This window comes from Giraffa tippelskirchi, chromosome 2 (genome assembly GCF_054371585.1).
Source record: "Giraffa tippelskirchi isolate mGirTip1 chromosome 2, T2T-mGirTip1v1.2.pri, whole genome shotgun sequence".
Taxonomy (NCBI): domain Eukaryota; kingdom Metazoa; phylum Chordata; class Mammalia; order Artiodactyla; family Giraffidae; genus Giraffa; species Giraffa tippelskirchi.
The window spans coordinates 9,406,624-9,429,405 of NC_137276.1; the positions used below are offsets into that span (position 1 = coordinate 9,406,624).

General features: G+C 49.2%; 2 protein-coding genes and 1 non-coding gene across 5 annotated transcripts; 1 reads left to right on the forward strand and 2 right to left on the reverse strand.

Annotated features, from left to right (window-relative positions):
• Window positions 1–3,253: 3,253 nt before the first annotated feature.
• Window positions 3,254–10,424, reverse strand: LOC145539412 (spermadhesin-1). Of its 3 annotated transcripts, none has more exons than XM_081573457.1 (5): window positions 10,337–10,424; window positions 8,011–8,040; window positions 6,771–6,906; window positions 4,655–4,842; window positions 3,254–3,528 (listed from the first exon to the last, which is right to left on the reverse strand). In XM_081573457.1, exons 1-5 carry the CDS (start codon window positions 10,380–10,382, stop codon window positions 3,524–3,526), a joined length of 405 nt encoding a protein of 134 aa, XP_081429583.1. In that variant the 5' UTR covers window positions 10,383–10,424; the 3' UTR covers window positions 3,254–3,523. The 3 variants fall into 3 exon arrangements, with proteins under 3 accessions (XP_081429583.1, XP_081429585.1, XP_081429586.1); XM_081573459.1 differs by lacking the exon at window positions 10,337–10,424 and adding an exon at window positions 10,150–10,245; XM_081573460.1 differs by lacking the exon at window positions 10,337–10,424 and adding an exon at window positions 10,150–10,221 and having other exon boundaries at window positions 8,011–8,034.
• A 1,091-nt stretch (window positions 10,425–11,515) lies between these two features.
• Window positions 11,516–11,587, forward strand: TRNAA-AGC (transfer RNA alanine (anticodon AGC)). The gene has a single exon. It is a non-coding gene; the product is annotated as a tRNA-Ala (tRNA).
• Window positions 11,588–16,443: 4,856 nt separating this feature from the next.
• LOC145539411 (spermadhesin Z13-like) lies at window positions 16,444–22,580 on the reverse strand. The gene is made up of 4 exons (XM_081573456.1): window positions 22,206–22,580; window positions 19,845–19,874; window positions 18,819–18,960; window positions 16,444–16,981 (listed from the first exon to the last, which is right to left on the reverse strand). The coding sequence occupies exons 1-4, from the start codon at window positions 22,249–22,251 to the stop codon at window positions 16,795–16,797; spliced, it is 405 nt and encodes a 134-aa protein (XP_081429582.1). The 5' UTR covers window positions 22,252–22,580; the 3' UTR covers window positions 16,444–16,794.
• Between the last annotated feature and the right edge of the window lie 202 nt (window positions 22,581–22,782).

Consider the following 22,782-nt stretch of genomic DNA (forward strand, 5'->3'; position numbering starts at 1 on the left):
AGACCAAGGGGTTGCAAAGAGTCAGGCAGGACTGAGCACCTTTCACTTTCATGTTCTTTTTGGCTTCCCAGGTAGTACAGTGGGAAAGAATCCACCTGCCAGTGCAGAGACAGTCCATGGGATCACACGAAGTCAGACACTTCTGAAGCCACTGAGCACACACGCACACACACAGAAAGCAAGTGTAAACTCTGCGAGGCCTTGTGGGTCCTTAAAAAGAAGCCCCTGTTGGGCACGGATATTGCCAATGGTAGAATAAGCCATATGTCCAGAAGGGACACATGGACTGGTTTATATTATGGGGTGAAGGGCAGGGAGAGAAGGGACATTTCAAGATGGGACGCTGGGTTCTCACCTGATCAGTGTGTGGTCTGGGGCTGGGCATCCGTGAGAGAGAGAAGGAAGGTTAGATCTAAAGCACAGATGTGTCCAACTGGAATCAAAGCTGAAGCAACTTTCAGAAACAGACTCTGGTCTGGTGTTTTTCACGATTCTTCTGAGAAGTCACTGTCAATGTCATCGTGATGCTCCCGACCCATGTCATTTTGGGAACACCCCGAAGATCTCATGGCTGTGGTCCTCATCAGTGTGGCCCAAGGCTTTTCGTCCACATGTTTGAAAGCCATGGCCCCTCCTGTGACAGCCAGAGGTCATTACAGCAACATCTCCCAGGACCATCAGTCAGCCTCCCTCAGGTCTATAACAACCCCATTGTCACCCTGGAGGTGTTAGGACTCTGGGCTGTACACGAATGCCTGGAGGGTCTCCATGGGGCTCTGCTCCAGACAGGCATGCCCTAGCCAGTCACTAGAATTCCATTTGTCACCTGCCTGCCATCCCCACACCTTGAATCATCAAGGTGCTCCATGATGAGCTGTTTACCCAGGAATTCTTTTCTCTAGGTAGATGCCAGGGAAAAGCCTGTTTAACTGAGGTTAAACAGTGCTGTCCAGGAGAAGGAAAGCTCAGGAAGCAACTGACGAGTGCCTCGCAGAGATGGATGAATGCTTCTGCAGAAAATAAAACCTTTCATTGTTCTGTCCTCAGAAGCGAAGCTTTCCTTCTGACATGAGTGTGTAGATAGATGCCACTCCTTGGTTTCTGACGGCCCCTCCCCTGGCGGATGGGGTTGGGGGTGGGACTGCACGGCTCCAGCAGCCAAGCTTGCATCCAAGAGCAGGATCAGAGGCACAAGTCATGCCCATCTTCTTATGGAGCACCTTCCTAGTCTTGAGGAGGTCCTTCCGCTTCTCTCTCTGGCCCTCCAAGCCCCTCTGCTCTTAACTCCTGATCCCTTCCTTTATCCTCACTTAGCCACAAGCACGGGCCCTGCTCACAGGAGACAGGCTGGAGGCTCTAAGGGATCCAGCAGGAGGCAGGGGACACGTCCAGGAAGAACGCACACCAGGACCTTCTGTACATGTTTCACCCTTGGCCAAACAGAGCCTTTCCAGAGATAAGGACAGGAAGAGCCCGAAACCTCGGAAAATGGCAAAGGGCCAATGCAGGGAAATTTTCAGAGCCATCTAATCATCTGAACCCTTGAGAAATTATATAAGCCATGGGAAATGCGTGCATCTTCAATCCCACCTCCCTGAGTTTGTACCCCAGTCTTGATTCTTGACCTCACGGTCTATTTCAAGTTTACAGAAGCAATGTTTGAATAGAGTCTAAACCCTGTTTTGCAGCCATCTGCAAGCTATTTCATCCTTGGGCACATGAGAGTAACTTAGTATGGGTCCAGATCCCACGCCAAGTCTGGAAGGACAGAGACCTTTCCTCACACAGATGACATCTTCTGTCTCAGCATCTTTTCTGGTCTGTGTTTGGCTTAGCCTACAGTTGAGGGAAATGTGACTCCCATGTTAACACTGAAGACTGCCTGGAGAGAAATGCAGAGCCTCTTTGGAACATTGAAAACACAACTCTGACCTTATCGCTCATTCACTCATTCATTCATTTAAGAATTACTAGAAGGACCCTAAAGTTCGAGTGCCGCAATGGTACCCACTGAATAAATAAGCAACTGATACTGTATACTTGACTTCCCTGGTGGCTCAGATGGTAAAGAATCTGTCTGCAATGCAAGTGATCCAGGTTCCATTCGTGAGGTCACCAAGAGTTGAACATGACTAACAGCAACTGTATACTTAAACCGCATAGAGATCTACATGAGGCAAGTGAGAGAGTCACAAAGACACAATGGTAGGGTCAGCCCTTCAGCTGAACCAGGACGTGCTTCATGGAGGACCCTGAGCAGCAGGCAGATGTGTCTGGAAGGTTGGAAGGATGGACTCCTGGCCAAGGGGACAGTGTGAGCAAAGGCTCAGAGTTGCTCAAAGGTGCGCAGTGTCCAAAGCTCAGTGTGTGACGGCTCAGCCCTGAGAGGGGCCAGAAGAGAGAAGACATTAGAAGGGAGGGAAGGCCAGGTGAAGAAGGGTTTGATAAAACTCTGCTAAGGCGGGTAACTCCATGGACTGGTTTTCAACAGGAAGTGAAAAATGGAACCAGATTGTGGTTAGATGCCTGTGCTGGATGCTGGAGGGTGAACTGGAAAAGATCCTAAAATCTACAATATCAACAAAGGAAAACCAAGTTCAGAGAACTCACTTGAGGAAGGAAGATTCCAGCGTGAATTTCTGAGTTGACCTCAACAGGATGGTCCACACACATGGATTATTGTGCCTGAGGGAGTTAATGGTTCTCCCCACAAGTTCGTGAAAAGACCCCCACGCTCCCCCTCCTCTCTGAACAGAAGGAAAGGACATGGAAGTGGTTCCAGGCTTATAAGGGGCTGTGCCATCCAGAGGCTACTGTGTTTTTGACCCTCCTAATGCCAGATCTGATAAAATGCAGCATCACCTGACTTGATGAGCCTGCAAACAATATGAACTTTATGTTTTACTCTCTGCAGACATTTAAAAGGGACTATGATACAGTATAATTGATAGTTGGATGGTGGGAATCAGAAGTCTTTCAACATATCCTCACCAAAGATTCTTTATCATCAAGCACGTTGCTTGAAACTTGGCAGAGACCGGGCCAGCATCTCATTTCTATGTCTGTAGAGGGTTTTCTTGAGCAGGCGAGGAAAATCACAAATAGACAGCGCTCTTGTCCTGAGATAGACCTCAGACCAATGAGAATCCCTCTGGGCATAAAGACCTTCCGGAGGGGTTTCAACTACTCTCAGCGATGCCTGGGTTTCCAGGCATCACCAGGACTCACAAACTAAAAAAAAAAATCCAGACTCAGATAAAGAGATTTTATTCAAAATGATTATAATGGCAAATAGAAAGAACTAACCACAAGACTGGCAACAATCTAAAGCCCAGTAGTAAGTAATCATTCTGCTGTTAGGAGACCGGGGGCTGGAAAGGATGGAGGTGACAGGGTGAGAGCAGGAGGTGTGATTAGACGGGTGATCAGAAGATGCCTCTCCTTGTGGGCAGCTGATTCCTAAGGGTCTTCAAGGAATGTTCTCTTTTTCAACACTTGTCCACTCAGGCCTGAGCAGAGATCTCTAAGCTGTGGGATGGAGAACAGGTTAAGTAGAGTTTAAGAAGCATTTTCTTCCAATTGACATGTGGATATAATTGCAGTCAATCATTAATGAGGAAAAATACACTCTTAAGGGACTGTGGTTGGTTTGCATTAGGTTACATATACATCTGGTCCCATTACTTCATGGGAAATAGATGGGGAAACAGTGGAAACAGTGTCAGACTTTATTTTGGGGGGCTCCAAAATCACTGCAGATGGTGACTGCAGCCATGAAATTAAAAGATGCTTACTCCTTGGAAGAAAAGTTATGACCAACCTAGACAGCATATTAAAAAGCAGAGACATTACTTTGCCAACAAAGGTCCATCTAGTCAAGGCTATGGTTTTTCCAGGAGTCATGTATGGATGTGAGAATTGGACTATAAAGAAAGCTGAGCACTGAAGAATTGATGCTTTTAAACTGTGGTGTTGGAGAAGACTCTTGAGAGTCCCTTGGACTGCAAGGAGATCCAACCAGTCCATCCTAAAGGAAATCAGTCCTGAATGTTCATTGGAAGCACTGATGTTGAAGCTGAAACTCCAATACTTAGGCCACCTAATGTGAAGAACTGACTCTTTTGAAAAGACCCTGATGCTGGGGAAGATTGAAGCTGGGAGAAGAAGGGGAAGACAGAGGATAAGATGGCTGGATGGCATGACCAACTCAATGGACATGAGTTTGAGTAAATTCCAGGAGATGGTGATGGACAGGGAGGCCTGGCGTACTGCAGTCCATGGGGTTGCAAAGAGTCAGACACGACTGAGCGACTGAACTGAACTGAACTGATATATGCCTAAGGGATTTTAATATGATCAGGAAGGGAAATTTTATATTTGAGTGGAAGCAATCATCTTGTCTAGATGTAAAGTAAAACTTGTAAAAGAATTTTCATGTCAGATCTTCACAACTGCAAGATCTGGGGATGCAGAAATGCTGGCATAGAACTGGTAGATGTTTCTGGAGAGGCTCGCTAGGTCACACCGCCTCTGGCTCAGCTGCTGGCAACCGAGTTTATTTCAACAGTCATATAAACACCACATGCCCAACTTCCCTGAACCATGTACAGAGAGGAGAGGACTTATCAGCAGGTGCCTGCCTCCTTTTACCTACCTTGTGGATCCTGAAAGTATAACACTTCATAGGAAGAAGTTGGGTGGTCAGGCTTTCTGATGTACTTGACAGTCATGATATTGGCAGAAGATCTATAGTCCAGGAATGAACCTTCACAAATCTTCCCTAAGACAGAAGATCCTGGCAGGCCATCTATAATCTCCAGGGACTCTTTATCACAGTTGAGTCTGTTGGAGCAGAGGGAAGGGCAGGCATCAGCCTTTGGAATCATGGTCCCTCCAGCAGGCAGCCTCCCCTGTCCAGACCCAACGCAATCACAGAGCTTTGCTCACCAGACTTCCCAGGCATGGTGCCCACAGGGAAGGAGACTCACCCTTCTGGAGGAGGGGGCGGTGGTCACCCAGGACCCTCCCCACACCAGAGCTGCAGATGACTCCTCGTCTCCTGGGAAGCCCTACTGATGGGGCTCAGGGAAGCCCACCCAGGACTCTGGAATCAGGAGCCACTGGAGGGAATAGTATAGTCAACCCTGAGAACAGTTTCCTTAGGCAACAAGAATGGAGTCAGGTGAGGCCCAGACATGCGTGTGTGATGCCACTCCTGGTTTACCTTCTGCACCCCTGGCACAAGGAGCCCAGGACCCCCTCTTGGCTTCCAGGATCTGCAGAGGCGAGAGGGGTGTCCAGCTCTCCCTGCTGTGGGCAAAGTGCACACACGGGTTGTCACACTCCTGCTGAGGTCTCCGTCTCCTTCCCCTGCCCATCAGACCTGACCCCACCCTGTCTTCCTCTCTCAGCCACCAGCGTGTGTCCCACCCAGGAGGGAGGTTGGAGCCTCTCTGGGCTAAAACGAGACACAGAAGGGACATCTCACCAGGACACACACTCAGCTCCCTCTATACTAGCTTGCTCTTGGACGGACTGATTCCTTCTTGGTCCCAAGGACAGTCATATCCAAACTTGGCCTTGGAGAGGGTCAAAGGGACAATAATGAAAACTTTTAGAATAATCTATCCCTCTGGTCATAATAGAAATGGTGATGCAGGAAATGCCTGCCTCCTTCAGCCCTGGGATGTGGTTTGGGTAGATGGTCTGAGCCCTGCTATGAGACAGGCATCTCCAGGTTGTCCTCCTCACACGAGGCAGTTCCTCCATCTAGTGGAGATCTGACCCTGTGGAAGGTCTGGAGGGACAGGGCCCTCAGTCACAAGATAACATCACCTGTCTCAACCACCATTGTGGACTATATATCACTTGGTCTGCAATTGGTAGAAATGTGGCTCCTGTGTTAATATCTGTGAAGAGTAACCTACTATAGAAATGCTACAAATTACTGCTACATTGACAGTGCTTTCTGTTGCAGTATTATTCATTCATTCTGTCTTTTAATTGTTCATTCAGTCTTTCATTCATCCATACACTCACTGGTTAAAAAATATTTCTTGACCGCCAAAAATAAGACTCCCTTTCTCGTAGGCACAAACTCAGACATGGGCAGGAATGGTGCGTACATCGTCGCTCAGTCATATCCAACTCTGTGAGACCCCATGGGCTGTGGCCCACCAGGCTCCTCTATCCGTGAGATTCTCCAGGCAAGAATATTGGAATGGGATTCCATTCCTTTCTCCAGGGATCTTCCCAAAGCAGGTAATATATGGGGCACAAATCCGAGAAAGATCTGCCCAGCTATGGACAGAGTCAGAACAGGGGTTTCAGGTGTGATGGAAATGTTCTTCCTCCAGTGAAATCATGAACTAGGAAATGAGAACCCTAAGCAGCAGGTGGTGAGTCTGGGAGAGGTGGAAGGTGCCTTCCAGGCAGAGGGGACAATGTGAGCAAAGGCTCAGAGCTGCCCAACAGTCTGGTGGGTCCACAGCTCAGTGTGTGCTGGCTCAGCTCAGAAGGGGCAGAGGGGAGAAGAGGTTAGAAGGGAGGGGAGATCAGGGGTCCCCTGGAGGGATCTGAAAGCCATGCAAGGAGGGTAAGCTTTATGCAGAGGGCAGGGGGCCACGCAGGGTCGTCAGCAGGAGTGAGCTGGTGTCAGGATGTGTCCGGATGTGTGTGCTGGGTGGTGCAGGGGGAACAGAAAGGGGCAAAGAGGGACACCTTCCCGTAAAACCACAACATCAGCAAAGAGCACGCAACTGAGCACTTACTGGAGGTGTTGGATAGTCACCCTAGCTTGGTACTCTGGTGGCATCTGGATAGTCCAGACACAGTTAGTTTTCGGTCCGTAATAGGTGGCGATCACTCCAGACTCCTCTTTGAGGATTCCGCCACAGTTAGTATTCCCTATAACAGAAGAAAGGAGTGCAGTTTCCCAGAAGGTGCACCAGGCTGCTGGGCTCTGTGCCACCCCTCGCCCACCCCATTGCATATGGTCCTGACTCCCACCCCCCAATCACAAACAGACATCTACCATCCAGTCTGAGCACCCAGGAAAATGTGGTTTTCAAGGTTTTACTCTTTTCAGAATTTTAAAGAGATCCATACCCTTTACTACAATTTGTTTTGATCCCTGAAAAATATGAGAGTTTAACACCCTGTCGACAAAATATTGTTTGTCAAGTGAAAGTGAAAATCACTCAGTTGTGTTCGACTCTTTGTGACCCGATGGACTATACAGTCCATGGAATTCTCCAGGCCAGAATACTGGAGTGGGTAGCGGTTCCCTTCTCCAGGGGATCTTCCCAACCTAGGGATCGACCCAGGTATCCCACATTACAGGCATATTCTTTACTAGCTGAGCCACCAGAGAAGCCCGTTGTTTGTCAAGTGAAGATAAAACAGCACTTTCGTCATTTGTGTTTTGATCAAATGAGTTCAAGTTTTACCTGGACCTGAAAATCACTAGGGAAATCAATCAATCATCGATTGATCAATCATCAATCACTCAATCAATCATCAATCACTCAATCATCTATCAGCCCCCACATCAGGAGGAAAGCTTTCTCTTTGCCCAGCAATCCCCCTGATGCCAACACACCCTCTACCCAGAGGCTCTCATATCAGACACTGGACAAGGTGATGTCCCTCAGCCCTCCAGGCTCCAGCCATCGGAGGTGGCTGCATTGTCCTGGGACACCTGTGCTGTGGAGAGGTGGTCCCATCCCTGCCTCATGAGGTTGTGCAGGCAGGAGGGCAGGGGAAGCTCCTGGGTTGTGGAAATGAGGAGGGGAGGGGAGAAGGTACAGGATGGGAGTCGTGGGAGGTCAGAGTATGGGACTGTAGGGATTGTTAAGACCAAGGCTGACGGTCAGCTCCAGAAATGCCAAGTTCCTTTAACCAAAAGGTAATCTGACACGAGTGTTTCCAGGAGAGGCGTCTGAACTGAAGCCCTAAAGCATGTCTCCCTGTAAGGAGCATAAAATGGTAAAGCATTAAGACTGTACTTACGGGGGAGCCAGTCCATTGAATCCACTGTGGCTGGAAAGACATCAAAAGAGAACAACAAATGAAAAGCTGGAAGTTACTGAAGTGTCAAGGCTTTAGCACACACAGTGCACCCCCTGTGAGGAGGGGCTGTGTTTCCAGGCTGTGCTGGGTGCATGGCACTTGGCTGCCCTCGTCCTGGGAAGAGTCGGGTCCTGCAGGGACAGAGCAGGAAGGGGATCTAGCACTCAGCCTTCAAGACTCGCTCAGTCAGCTGTGACCCTTCGTTTCTCAGTTCCACTCAGTGAACTGGCTCTGGAGCCAGTCGGATAAGTCAGCTCTCAGGAGGCTGAGCGGCTTCTCCAGTTAACCTGGGAGTTTCCGCTCTGTGGGTTGAACCTGCCGTTTCCTAGGAAACCTCTCAGTCCCAGGCCAGTCAGGACAGAGGGGCACTCAAAAATAACTTGAGTATTTCTTGTAATTCTTCAATGAGACCAATGATGAATTTGCTGTTGGTGTAAATACATTGAATAAAAATCTCAGCTAAGAAGAAATGAACATTCTTAATTTATGAAAGTTTCTCTGTATCGGGGAACTGAGTCAGGGACCTGACAGCAGTCACTGTTTCCTCTGTTGCTGTGGCTTGTGGTTTGTCCTCAGGGTGTGACAAGTGGGCAAGGCACAGCTCAGGAAACAGACTGGGGCCCAGTGTGGCTCAGATGAGACCTGGATGGATTTAGACAAGATATTTATTCTCACAAACCTCAGTCCATGCACCTGTAAACTGGAAATTTAATAGTAACAGCCTCCTTGGTTCCAGAGGACCGTTCACGTGCACACAGCTCAGTGTCCAGCCCAGAGAGGCTGTCCACTACACTCCCTGCCACTGTCAGCCTCCCACCACATTCATTTCCTTTCCCATAGACACTGCTTTCCTCAGTAAATCGAAATCAACAAGCACTCTGGAAGCTATGTGACCAGAGATGTCAACCAGGACCCTGGGGTCCGTCTCCAGCTGCCCATCCTGAGTACCGAAGTGGCATAGGATTGGGGGCCACAAAGGAAACCTCCCCACCCTCCATGGATGGATGGGGCGTCCATCCCGTCTGCTCTGGAAAATACAAATCAAGGTTTCTCTGAAAGCAGATGTCAAGGGCAGAATCACACATCTTCCCTTCATGGACGCGCACGTACAGTGACCTCCTCTGATCTAGAATCTGAGGTCCTGGCTTTGAAGCAAGGGAACAAGCAGCCCCTTGGAGGAGTTCACCCCAAAGCACGCCATTCTGATCTGTTGATTTGAACTGATGGCGCTTGAAAAACAGCAGATGCAGGAAGGGATCTGATGGACCCATTTCTACCTACAAGCTGCCCACAAAGTGTCCCAGGAGCAGGGCTCCCCTTCCCCACCCCCACACCCCCAGACCAGGGAGACAGGAAAGTCCTGATCACAGGAGACTGGGATAAACGCTGAGAGGGATCTGGGCTCACACACTGACAGCACAAGCCTGTCCTTCCTCCACTCAGCTCTGAGTCATGAGCACAGTTGCCTGCAGGGGAGCAGGGGAGGAGAGTGTGGGTGGATGAAAAGAGGAGCTGGAGCAGAAAAGCACAGAGAAGGGGGCGGGACAGAGTAAGACCCACAGAGAGCAAGGAGGAAGGAGACAGAGGCTTCCCTGAAGGCACAGCCATCCTCTTCTTTCCCTCCAGCACCGAGAATCCTCATGGGTCCCTCTGTGTTCAGTGCAGGCCTAGCGCCCAGCCCCCTGCAGGACTAAGACTCCCCGTCAGGACATCCTCAGCCCTGCTGGGAGCTGCTGCTCTTGCGGGTCATTCCTGAGCTCATGTTGCTGCCACGTCTCCCTCCCTGGGGGCAGAAGCAGAGCACCCCATCTGTCCAGGGGCTTCTGCAGGGGCCCCCACTTCTCCTTGGATGCCACCTTCCAAACAGGTCCAGCCGGGGTCCCACCTACAGCACCCACACCATCACACCTCCAAGACCCCTGCAAAGCTGACCACGTCTGGTTCACCTCATCCAGGTCTGGGCTGAGGGCTGGCTGCCCCACAGGGCATCCCAGGGGACATTGGTTAAGGCAGAGGGGGCCCAGGAAATGCATCCCAGAACAAGGACAGACAGCCCAGAAAATGCTTAAAAGTCATTACATGTTCAGCCCTGGGTCATGGCCGTCCTGCTGGACCCTCCCCTCCAGACCAGGCTGAAGGCGGCATCTCCTTGGAGGAGGGTAGCTTGCAGACCCTATTCCATGGCAACAAGAGAACTGCACAGAATCTCTAGGTTGAACAGGAAGCAGAGCGGCCCGGGGGCAAGGGGCTGGGGGCCAGGCTTTACCTGTGCTGAGCAGCAAGGCCCAAGGGATGGTGCTGGACAGCTTCATCTTCTCAGCCTGGCACCAGCCTCAGCAGTGAGCCTGGCCCCTGAGGCCTGGGGCTGTATACACACAGATGCTGACACCTGAGCTCCTCCCTCCCCTGCAGGGCTGCGGGAGCCCCGGATTCTCTAGAAGGGAGCTGCCTGCTTCTTCCTCCGTGTCTCTGTCACACACTTTCTGTGTCCTTTTCCACTGGGAAATAATGACCAGTTTCTGCTCTTCCTCTTCTCTTTCTGTGGTCCTGGATAATAGCTGACATGGACCACTGGCCACATGAAACTCGTATTTGGGAGCTCTCCTGTCTGAGGTTAAGCTTCAGCATGTTCACCTCCAGTGACTTGCATAAGCCTCACAACACCTTGGACAGGAGAGGACCTGAGACCCAGAGAAACCAAGGGACTTGCCCACATCACTGGGTAACAGTGACAGAAGCAAAAGGTGGTCTGACATTCTGGCTGCCTGGTCTGTTAGAGCCCTCTGTCCCCCAGGGCAAAAGCAGGTAAACAGCCCCGTTTCTGCTCCAGGTGTGGGTCCGAATTGGTGGGGGAGCCAGAGTACATGTCAGCCTGTGTGTGGTGTGTCCACAAGGCAGATAGGTAGGCACATGTTGGCATTTATTCTATACTTATACCAACACCCACATGGCTCTGACAGTGAGGTGTTACAGTTATGAGAACCCAGAAGAGCTCCTTGTTGAAAACATGTAGTGGATTCCTAACATGTTCCACCCGAGTTTCTATATAAGTCAACTTTCTACTACCTATTTATCCAAGGAAATGAAAACATGGAAATGAAACAGAACATTATTCATGAATATTCATAGTTGCATTATTTATAACAGACGGAGAGTGGTTAAAAACCCAAATTCCATTCATCGTTGAATGCATAAATAAAACACACAGTCTGTTTGTACAATGAAAGTCATTTGACCATTTAAAGGAACACCAGCCCAATTGTCTTTCAAGGAGCATTAGCAATTACACACCAACCAGGAGAACACGATGTCCATTTTCCTGACCTTAAAAACTGCATTTTATGAAATCTTTCAAAATTCCATGTTGATTAGAAATGCTTAAAATAATATCTTTAAAAAAATGTGCGTTTCTCCAACTGCCAGTGAGTTTGGCCACTTCTCCAGTGGGGGTGTAGCTCAGTAGTAGAGTGTGTGCTTAGCATGCAGGAGGTCCTGGGTTCAATCCCCAGTACCTCCAGTTTTCTTGGGGGTGGGATGTGGAGTTTGGATTCTAAATCAGCACTGGATGCATCCTCGTTTGCTAAGAACACCCACCGCTTGCCCACTTTTTTGGTTCTTTTTGAGCTTCCCTGGTGGCTCAGACAGTAAAAGCATCTCCTTGCAATGTGGGGGATCCGGGTTCAATCCCTGGGTCAGGAAGATCCCCTGGAGAAGGAAATGGCAACCCACTCCAATACTCTTGCCTGGAAAATTCCATGGATGAAGGAACCTTGTAGGCTATACAGTCCATGGGGTTGAAAAGAGTTGGACACAACTGAGCGACTTTACTTTCCAATGTTTCTAGTCCAACCCCAGTTCTTTTGAGAAATGCCTATTCGTGCATATCTTTGGGTCAGTTTTCTGTTATTGTTGCATCACTCATTTTTCTTTATGGGTTGTCGAAACTTCCTGTTCTTTCTAAGTCATACCTTTCTTTACAGACCAGTTGGAAGGACATTCCCCCTTAAGCAGAGCAGAGAGAAGTTGCCTGAGTCATCTGGTCACTCAAGCTCTCCTGGCTGATGAATGGAGGCGGAGGCTCACTGGCCAGGGTCTCCCTCTCAGAAAACAATGCTGGTTCTGCTCCAGTGGTTAAGCTCCCTGGTTGTTGCTTCTATAAAATGCAATAATCCCTCACAGCTCTCCTTCCATGTAGAATCTCCCTTGCCTTATCGTTCCCTGTTAGTCCTGCAGTCCCCTAAGTACAGAATACTCCCTGGCCCTGGCCTGTGGAGAGGACAAGGAGCACCCATGGATGGAAGTGCCTGCATGGAGGGAACGCAGGAGCCATGGGAGCAAGGCAGTTGCTTGTCTTCCATCCCAGCCCAAGCATCCCACCTTCAGTCCGCGCATGCTGGGTTCGCTGTCCTCCCCCTCAGCGTCCATGTAGGGTTGCGACTGCTTGGGGGGGAAAGGAAAACACAGTCCCATTTCCAGGGACACTCAGGAATCGAAGTCGGAGCTCTATGTGGATAGCCAACTATCCTTCCGACTGGTCTGGTTGTCTCCCACTGTGCCAATAATGGGTGCACGTGTGCTAAGTCGCTTCAGTCAAGCCTGTCTCTGTAGCCCGCCAGGCTCCTCTGTCCATGGGATTCTCCAGGCAAGAACACCGGAGTGGGTTCCCATGCCCTCCTCCAGGGGATCTTCCCAACCCATGGATAGAACCTGCTTCTCCCGCAGCTCCCATATTGCAGGCGGATTCTTTACCACTGAGCCACCAGGGAAGCCCTTGTATCAATTTTATGACAGGTTAATTACCAAAGCTTTATAATAATCCTTCAGGAGTGAGAGTTGCTATTTCTTCTTTGTATGTGTGATCTCAGTTCCTTTTCAAAATTGCTCTATTTTGGAAATTTCATTCTTCTATGTGAGTTTTGGACTATCTTGTCAAATTCTAGGAAAGATGATTTTGATTTAAAGTACATTAAATCAATAGATTTGTTGGGCAGAATTGGTATTTTTATGATCTAAGGCTTTTGTACCTGTAACACTTGTGTTTCTCCGTTTCATCACATTTTCTTTTATGTTTCTCAGTATCATTTAGAAGTTTTCTCCATAGAAACTTGATACATCTAATAGGTTATTAGAGTTGGAAGCATTACTATTTTTCACGCATTGATCCAGCAATCTTAATCTTAGCATTAGTTCCTATCATTTGACTTCAGATGATTTTTTTTATTTTCTCTGTGTATCATATTGGCTGAAAATAAGATTAATTTTATTACTTTTTTTTTTGCCAATTATTACAATGTTAATTAAATTAACATTTCAGCCATGAAATTAAAAGACGCTTACTCCTTGGAAGGAAAGTTATGACCAACCTAGATAGCATATTAAAAAGCAGAGACATTACTTTGCCAACAAAGGTCTGTCTAGTCAAGGCTATGATTTTTCCAGCAGTCACGTATGGATGTGAGAGTTGGACTACAAAGAAACCTAAGTGTTGAAGAATTGATGTTTTTGAACTGTGGTGTTGGAGAAGACTCTTGAGAGTCCACTGGACTGCAAGGAGATCCAACCAGTCCATCCTAAAGGAGATCAGTCCTGGGTGTTCATTGGAAGGACTGATGTTGAAACTGAAACTCCAATACTTTGGCCACCTGATGTGAAGAACTGACTCATTGGAAAAGACCCTGATGCTGGAAAGAGTGAAGGCGGGAGGAGAAGGGGACGACAGAGGATGCGATGGTTGGATGGCATCACTGACTCAATGGACATGAGTTTGAGTAAACTCCGGGAGTTGGTGATGGACAGGGAGGCCTGGTGTCCGTGGGGTTGCAGAGTTGGACACGATTGAGTGACTGAACTGATCCTGCTTGAGAACAGCTTCTTCTTCCTGAAAACCTTCTGACTAATCCTGATATCAAATGTATATTATGTAAGTGGGTCTGGTAGGATCTTTCTATTGTTAACTTCTAACCCTGTTATCCTAAAATGTAAATTGTGGGAGTGGGTCTGGTAAAACTTTTACCACCCTGAGACATTCTTTTGATTTATTATAATAACTAATTTAAAAAGTATGTAATTCCCTTGCTAAAGACTACTGAGTGGGGCACTCTCCATCCCCCTTGTGATGTCTATGTCAGAAAATTTCACTGTCCCTTTTCATACTTTAATAAAACTCTGCTACACAAAAGCTCTTGAGTGATCAAGCCTGGTCCCTGGTCACGAGGCTAAATCTTCTTCGGAGATCGAGAATTCAACACTGTTCACCATAAGCTATCAATTGTAGTTATCCATTCAGCCGAATCATGATGTACTAATTGGGGACCCTAAGAAGTGGGCAGGTGAAACTGAAAGTGTTGTAAGGATGCACTTCTGGCCCAGGGGACAGTGTGAACAATGGCAGGAAGATGCCCAAAATTCTGCTGGGGCCAATACTCAGTGTGTGATGGCTCAGCCCTGAGAAAGCATATAAGGAAGAAGATATAAAGAGGGAGCGAAGGTCAGATGGAAAGGATTTTATAAACTCTAACCAGGCTTCTCTGTCCATGGAATTTTTCCAGGCAAGCATACTGGAGTGGGTTGCCATTTCCTTCACCAGGGGATCTTCTTAACCCAGGGATCGAACCGTGGCCCTCCTGCATGGCAGGTGGATTCTTTACCGACTGAGCTACCAGGAAAGCTCCAAACTCTGCTAAGATGGGTAAATTTAATCTTAATGGCAGGGATTCATAGAAGGGCTTTCAACAGGAAGTGAAAATGGAATCAGATCCTGTTTGGATACATGTGCTGGGTAGGGGTAAGTGAACTGGAGGAGATCAGGATGAAAGCTTTCCTGATATCTACAACATCAGCAAAGAAAACCTACCTCCAGGAAACTCACCTGAGGGAGGGAGATCCCAGCATGGCTCTGAGCTGGCCTCATCAGGCCAAACCACCGGTAGGCATTGTTGTCCCTGAGGGAGTTGATGAGCCAGCTCAAGGTCCATGAAGAGGCCCCCACACCACCCCCTCCACTCTGAACAGAAGTAAAAGACTTGAAGGCCATTTGGTCAGTTCCAGGCCTACAAGAGGCTGTGCCATTCAGGCTCCACTGTGCTTTTTGATCCTCCTAACATCTGATCTGATAAAACGCAGTATCACCCAACTTTGATGAACTGACAAACAATGCGGGCTTTATGTTTTACTCTTTTCAGAACTTCAAAAGTAACCCTGATGCAGTACAAGTTATACTAGGCTAGGAGGAACCAAAGAGATTCAATACATACTCATCAAATATTCTTTACCATCAACCATGTTGCCAGAAAGTTTAGCAGAGAGCTGGGCCAGCATCTCGTTTCTGTTTCTGGGGAGGTTTTCGTTGTGAAGGTGAGAGAAGGAGTCAATAGGCACAACTCCTGTCTCCAGACAGGCCTCAGACAAAGGAGAATTCCTCTGGTTTTAAAGACCTTCAGAGGGGATTTCAGTCACTCTCAGCGATGCCTGAGGCTCCAACACTGTGAAACGAGGACTCACAAACAAAACAAAACAAAGAAACAATTCCAGACTCAGGTAAAGAGACTTTATTCAAAATGATTACAGCAATAAGTAGAATGATCCAACCTCTAGACTGACAAGCTTTTAAAGCTCAGAAGTAAGAAGTCTTTCCTTCCATGGAGGAGACAGATGACTGGGACAGACACAGAGGGAGGGATGGGGTCAATATGTGATCAGACAGGTGAGCAGTGGACGTCTCTCCTCTTGCTCAGCTGATTCCTGAAATCTGCAAGGACCGTTGTTTCCATTTGCAATGCTTGCCCACTCTTAGGCATGAGGCAAATGTCACTAATCTCTGGGATGGAGAGCAGCTTAAATAGACTTTGGGTAAGTCAAATCAATAAGCATTTTCTTCCAACTGATAAGTGGGGGAAAATTTCAGCAAAACATTAATGAGGAAAAAAGCAATTTTGAGGACTGTGTCTTGTTTCCTCTGGGTTACATATGTATCTATATACCTGCATAACACCTATATAATGAACACAAATTTCTGTTAGTATACTAATATACATATATATGTATACGTACATATATATGTGTGTATATATATATATGTATATATATGTATCTGCTATATATCTACATATTTACTATACACCTATAGACCTTATATCTATGTACTGTATATTCCCTGATGGCTCAATGGTAAAGAATCCACTTGCAATGAAGGAGACACAGGGGATGCAAGTTCAATCCCTGGGTCAGGAAGATCCTCTGGAGGAAGAAATGGCAACCCACTCCAGTTTTCTTGCCTGTAAGACTCCATGGACAGAGGAGCCTGGCAGTCAACAGTCCATGGGGTCGCAAAGAGTCGGACACAACTGAGCACAAACACGCGATACTATCTGTACCTCAAATTTAAAATAAGTTTATTGGAAAATGCCAAAGGGATTTTAAAAAGATCAAGAAGGAAAATTTTACATTTGGGAGGAAATTTTCACATCATCAAGATGAAAAATAAAATTTTTAAAAGAACTTTCATATCAGGACTTTCCAACTCAAAAATCCAGAGTTTTCAGAAAGGCTGGGATGGAACTGGTGGATGATTCTGGAGAGCCTCAGTGGGTCACCCTGCCTGTCACTCACCCAGTAATGGTCAAGTTTATTTCAACAGTCACACAAATACCACACATCTAGCTCCCATGGAACCATTCACGGACAGGGGAGGGCACAGCAGCAGGTCTCTGCTCTCTAAAACCTACCCTACCACACACGATAGAAAATTAGTAAGTAGGCAGAGACTGGGTGGTTGGGGTTTCTTGTGTACTTGACAGTCATAATATTGGTAGAAGATCCGTATTCCACGTATGAAGCTTCACAAATCTTCCATGAGCTAGAAGATTCTGGTGGCCCATCTATAATCTCCAGAGACTCTTTATCACAGTTGAGGCTGTTGGAGCAGAGGAAAAAGCCGGCATCAGCCTTTGGAACCGTGGTCCCTCTGGCAGGCAGCCTCCCCGCCTGGACCCGATCCAATCACATAGCTTTGCTCACCAGACTTCTCAGGCTTGATGCCCACAGGGAAGGAGACTCACCCTTCTGGAGAGGGGAGTCACCCAGGACCCTCCCCTCTCATGACTCCACATCTCCTGGGAAGCCCCACTGATGGCTCAGGGAAGCCCACCCAGGCCTTTGGGATCAGGACCCACTGGAGGACAGTATGGCCAACCCTGAGGACCGTTTCCTTGGACAAGCACAGAGTCAGGTGAGGCTCAGATATGAGTGTGTGACTCCACTCCTGGTTCACCCTCTGTACCCCTAGCACAGGGGGCCCAGGACCCTCTCTTGGCTTCCAGGACCTGCAGAGGTGAGAGGGGCGTCCAGCTCTCCCTGCTGTGGGCAAAGTGCACACACGGGTTGTCACACTCCTGCTGAGGTCTCCGTCTCCTTCCCCTGCCCATCAGACCTGACCCCACCCTGTCTTCCTTTCTCAGCCGTCAGCATGTGTCCCACCCAGGAGGGAGATTGGAGCCTCTCTGGGCTAAAATGAGACACAGAAGGGACATCTCACCAGGACACACACTTGACACTCTCTAAGTTAGTTTAGCTAACTTTTAGTTAGTTAGCTGCACCCTCCCCTGTTTAGTTAGTTTGCTCTTAGACTGATTCCTTCCTTGGTGCCAAGGACAGTGAGAACAAAAATAAATCTCTGCAAAAGTGAAGAGGTCAACCAGGGGGAGTTTTCCATATAATCTATCCCTCTGCCCATAATAGAAATATGATGCAGGAAATGTCTGCCTCCTTAAGCCCTGGGGTGTGGTTTGGGTAGATGGTCTGAGCCCTGCTGTGGGGCAGGCATCTCCAGGTTGTCCTCCTCACACGGAGCAGCTCCTCCAACTAGTGGGAGACCTGACCTCATAGAAGGTCTGGAGGGACAGGGCATTCAGTCACAAGATAACATCACCTGTCTCAACCACCACCCTGGACCACATGTGGCCAGCTGTGGAAATGTGGCTTCTGTGTTAGAATCTATGAAGACTAGCCTGTTATAGAAGGGCTGTAATGTATTGCTACATTGGAAATGCTTTCTGTTGCCACATCATTTCGTTCACTTTTCCCATTAGCATTCATTTATTCTTTCTTTCTTTCAATGGTTCATTCATTCATTTATTCATTCATTAGTTAAAAAATTATTCCCTGACCCCCCAAAGATTAGGCTGCTTTCTCTAGAGCAAATTTAGACATAAGCAGGAGTGATGGTATGCTGTCAATTCCCCCAGAGTTTTGCACGGATTAATGGATGGGGCACAAATCTGAGAAAGATCTGCCCAGCTGTGGACAGAGTCAGGGGTTTCAGGTGTGGTGGAAACGTTCTTCCTCCAGTGGAATCGTGAACTAGGAAATGAGGGCCCTAAGCAGCAGGTGGTGAGTCTGGGAGAGGTGGAAGGTGCCTTCCAGGCAGAGGGGACAGTGTGAGCAAAGGCTCAGAGCTGCCCAACAGTCTGGTGGGTCCACAGCTCAGTGTGTGCTGGCTCAGCTCAGAGAGGGGGCAGAGGGGAGAGGAGGTTATAAGGGAGGGGAGATCAGGGGTCCTATGGAAGGATCTGAAAGCCATGCAAGGAGGGTAAGCTTTACACAGAGGGCAGGGAGCCACGCAGGGTCATCAGCAGGCGTGAGCTGGGGTCAGGATATATCCAGATGTGTGTGCTGGGTGGTGCAGGGGGAACGGGAAGAGGCAAAGAGGGACACCTTCCCATAAAACCACAACATCAGCAAAGAGCACTTACTGGAGATTGTGTACTTCCAAAAGAATTTTGTAACCTGGGTCCATCTTGATGATCCAGAGGCATTCCGTATGCAGTCCCACATAGGGGTAGATCACTCCATATTCCTCTTCATAAAGGCCCCCACACAAACTTTTATCTTTAACTGAAGAGAGAATTCCAGGTGCCCAGGAGCAGCACCAGGCCGGTGGGGAGGGTACCACCCCTCAGCGCCACACCACCGTACTTGGTCCTAACTTCCCCTTCCGCCAATCACCAAGGAACCTCCAGGGTCTAAACCTGGAGTTCCCCAAAAGTGAATCTTATCTTGTACTCTGCAGATTATAGCAAACCCACACACACGTTACTGCAATTTGTTCTGACACCTGAAAATAGAAGAACTTCACACTTGCATGATGAAACATTTTTCATCAAGTGAAGATAAAGACAGTACTTTCCTCAGGGGTGTTTATAATCAAAAGACTTCCTATTTGTAAAAAATGCTCAGCAAGCACCTGGGCCAGAAGTCACCAGGGAAATCGATCGATCATCAATCGATCAATCATCTATCATCAATCAGCCCTCTCATCAGGTGGAAGCCTGTCCCTCTGCCCAGCACCCCTCCTGCTGCCAGCACACCCTCTGCCTGGACACAGTGATGCCCCTCAGCCCTCCAGGCTCCGGCCATTGGAGGCGGCTCCGTCATTCTGGGACACCTGTGCTGTGGAGAGGTAGTCCCACCCCACCCCTGCCTGGTGAGGTTGTGGAGGCAGGGGAATGCCCTAGAAGGGCAGGGGAGGCTCTTGGGCTGTGGAGGAGGAAAGGCGGCGAGGGGAGGAGGAACACGCTGGGAGTCATGAGAGGTCAGGGATATGGGACCCTAAGGACTGTTAAAACCGAGGCCAACGGTCAGATCCGGAAATGCCAAGTTCCTTTGACCAAAATGGTAAAGCGGTACTAGTGGTTCCAGGAGAGCTATTGAAACTGCAACCCCCAAGCACTTCTCTGTGTGATGAGCAGAAAAGGATGAAATAATATCTGTGCACTTACAGGGAAGCACGTCAGTTGAATCCAATGTGGCTGAAAGAAAAAAACAAACAAAAAAAACCAGAAATTCAAGATGACAAGGTAGAAGTTACGGAAGAGTCAAGCCTCTCGCATAGACAATGTGGAGAAGAGCTGCGTCTCCGGGGAGGTGCAGAGCACAGACAGAAAAGCATGGCTGTCCTTGTCCCCAGGACGAACCTGGTCTCATAGGGGCAGGGCAGCATGAAGGTCTGGCGCTCCACCTCCAAGACTCCCTCATCCAGCTGCTTTCTCCTCATCCCTCCAATTCCACCATGTCTCCTGCGATGCCCCCATTCCGGAGCCAATTAGAGGTCAGCACTCGGGATGCTGACCCACCTGTCCTGATTTCCCCAGGAATTTCCCAGTCTGAGCATTTTAAGACCCTCTCCTGAGAAACCTCTCCAACCTGGTCACAACAAGACCTTTCATCACTCTAATGAACGTGAACTGTTTGGACAATTTTTTACTGAGGTCATTGACCAATTTGAGGTTGAACAAAATGAAATCGATTTTCCACTGGAGAGAACTGAACCATCTGAATTTATGAAGTTTCACTGCATCAGGGAACTGAGTCCGGGGCTTGGGTCAAGGGGGCTGATTCAGCCCCTCAGGCTCCACCGTTGATGTACCCCTGGTTTGTCCTCATGATGTGACCAGTGGGCACAGACAGCGCAGGAATCAGATGGCCCTGGGGCTCAGTGCAGCTCGGATGAGAGCTGGATGGCTTTAGACATGGCATTTATTGTCACAAACCTCAGCCCATGCGCCTGTAAACTGGAAATTTAATAGTAACAGCCTCCTTGGTCCCAGAGGACCGTTCACGTGCACACAGCTCAGTGTCCAGCCCAGAGAGGCTGTCCACTACACTCCCTGCCACTGTCAGCCTCCCACCACATTCATTTCCTTTCCCATAGACACTGCTTTCCTCAGTAAATCGAAATCAACAAGCGCTCTGGAAGCTATGTGACCAGAGATGTCAGCCAGGACCCTGGGGTCCGTCTCCAGCTGCCCATCCTGAGTACCGAAGTGGCATAGGATTGGGGGCCACAAAGGAAACCTCCCCACCCTCCATGGATGGATGGGGCATCCATCCCGTCTGCTCTGGAAAATACAAATCAAGGTTTCTCTGAAAGCAGATGTCAAGGGCAGAATCACACATCTTCCCATCATGGACGCGCACGTACAGTGACCTCCTCTGATCTAGAATCTGAGGTCCTGGCTTTGAAGCAAGGGAACAAGCAGCCCCTTGGAGGAGTTCACCCCAAAGCACGCCATTCTGATCTGTTGATTTGAACTGATGGCGCTTGAGAAACAGCAGATGCAGGAAGGGATCTGATGGACCCATTTCTACCTACAAGGTGCCCACAAAGTGTCCCAGGAGCAGGGCTCCCCTTCCCCACCCCCACACTCCCAGACCAGGGAGATCAGGAAAGTCCTGATCACAGGAGACTGGGATAAATGCTGAGAGGGATCTGGGCTCACACACTGACAGCACAATTCTGTCTTTCCTCCACTCAGCTCTGAGTCATGAGCACAGTTGCCTGCAGGGGAGCAGGGGAGGAGAGTGTGGGTGGATGAAAAGAGGAGCTGGAGCAGAAAAGCACAGAGAAGGGGGCGGGACAGAGTAAGACCCACAGAGAGCAAGGAGGAAGGAGACAGAGGCTTCCCTGAAGGCACAGCCATCCTCTTCTTTCCCTCCAGCTCCGAGAATCCCCATGGGTCCCTCTGTGTTCACTGCAGACCCAGCGCTCAGCCCCCTGCAGGGCTAAGACCCCCGTCAGGACGTCCTCAGCCCTGCTGGGAGCTGCTGCTCCTGCGGGTCATCCCAGAGCTTGTGTTGCTGCCAAGTGGCCCTCCCTGGGGGCAGATGCTGAGCACCCCATCTGTCCAGGGGCTTCTGCAGGGACCCCCGTTACCCCTTGGATGCCCCCTCCAATCAGTCCCACCTACAACCCCCACACCATCACACTTCCAAGACCCTTGCAAAGCTGCCCATGACTGGTTCACCTCATCCAGGTCTGGACTGAGGACTGGCTGTCCCACCGGGCATCCCAGGGGATGTTGGCATAAGGCTGAGGTAGAGGGGAGGCAGGGGGCCCAGAAAACACATGTCAGAACAAGGAGGAAGAGCCCAGAAAATGTTTAAGAGTCATTGTATGTTCAGCCCTGGATCATGGCCGTCCTGCTGGACCCTCCCCTCCAGACCAGGCTGAAGGCAGCATCTCCTTGGAGGAGGGTAGCTTGCAGACCCTATTCCATGGCAACAAGAGAACTGCACAGAATCTCTAGGTTGAACAGGAAGCAGAGAGGCCCGGGGGCAAGGGGCTGGGGGCCAGGCTTTACCTGTGCTGAGCAGCAAGGCCCAAGAGATGGCGCTGGACAGCTTCATCTTCGCAGCCTGGCAGCAGCCTCAGCAGTGAGCCTGGCCCCTGAGGCCTGGGGCTATATACACACAGCCGCTGAGAGCTGAGCTCCTCCCTCACTGCGGGGCTGTGGGAGCCCCGGGTTCTCGAGGAGAAGGGGGTGCCTGCTGCTCCCCCGTGTCTCTATCAGAGACTTTCTGTGTCCTTTTCCACCCAGACTGGGAAGTGATGGCCTGTTTCTTCTCTCCCTCCCCCGTCTTTGTGGTCCTCGATGAAGGCTGACAAATTAGCCACAGACCACCAGGATGCCCTGTTTGCAGGGCCCTCTTCCCTTGGGTTCAGCTACAGCATGTCCACTTCTAGCTACTTCATAAACCTCACTATGACTTGGATGGAGAGGAACTGAGACCCAGAGAGACCAAGGGACTTGCCCACATCCCAGGGTGCCAGTGGCAGAAGCAGGACCAGTCTGACGTCCTGGCTGCCTGGTCTTAAGAGCCCCCCTGTGTCACTCAGAGCAGAGGCAGGTAAACAGCCCCTCGTCTGTTCCAGGTGTG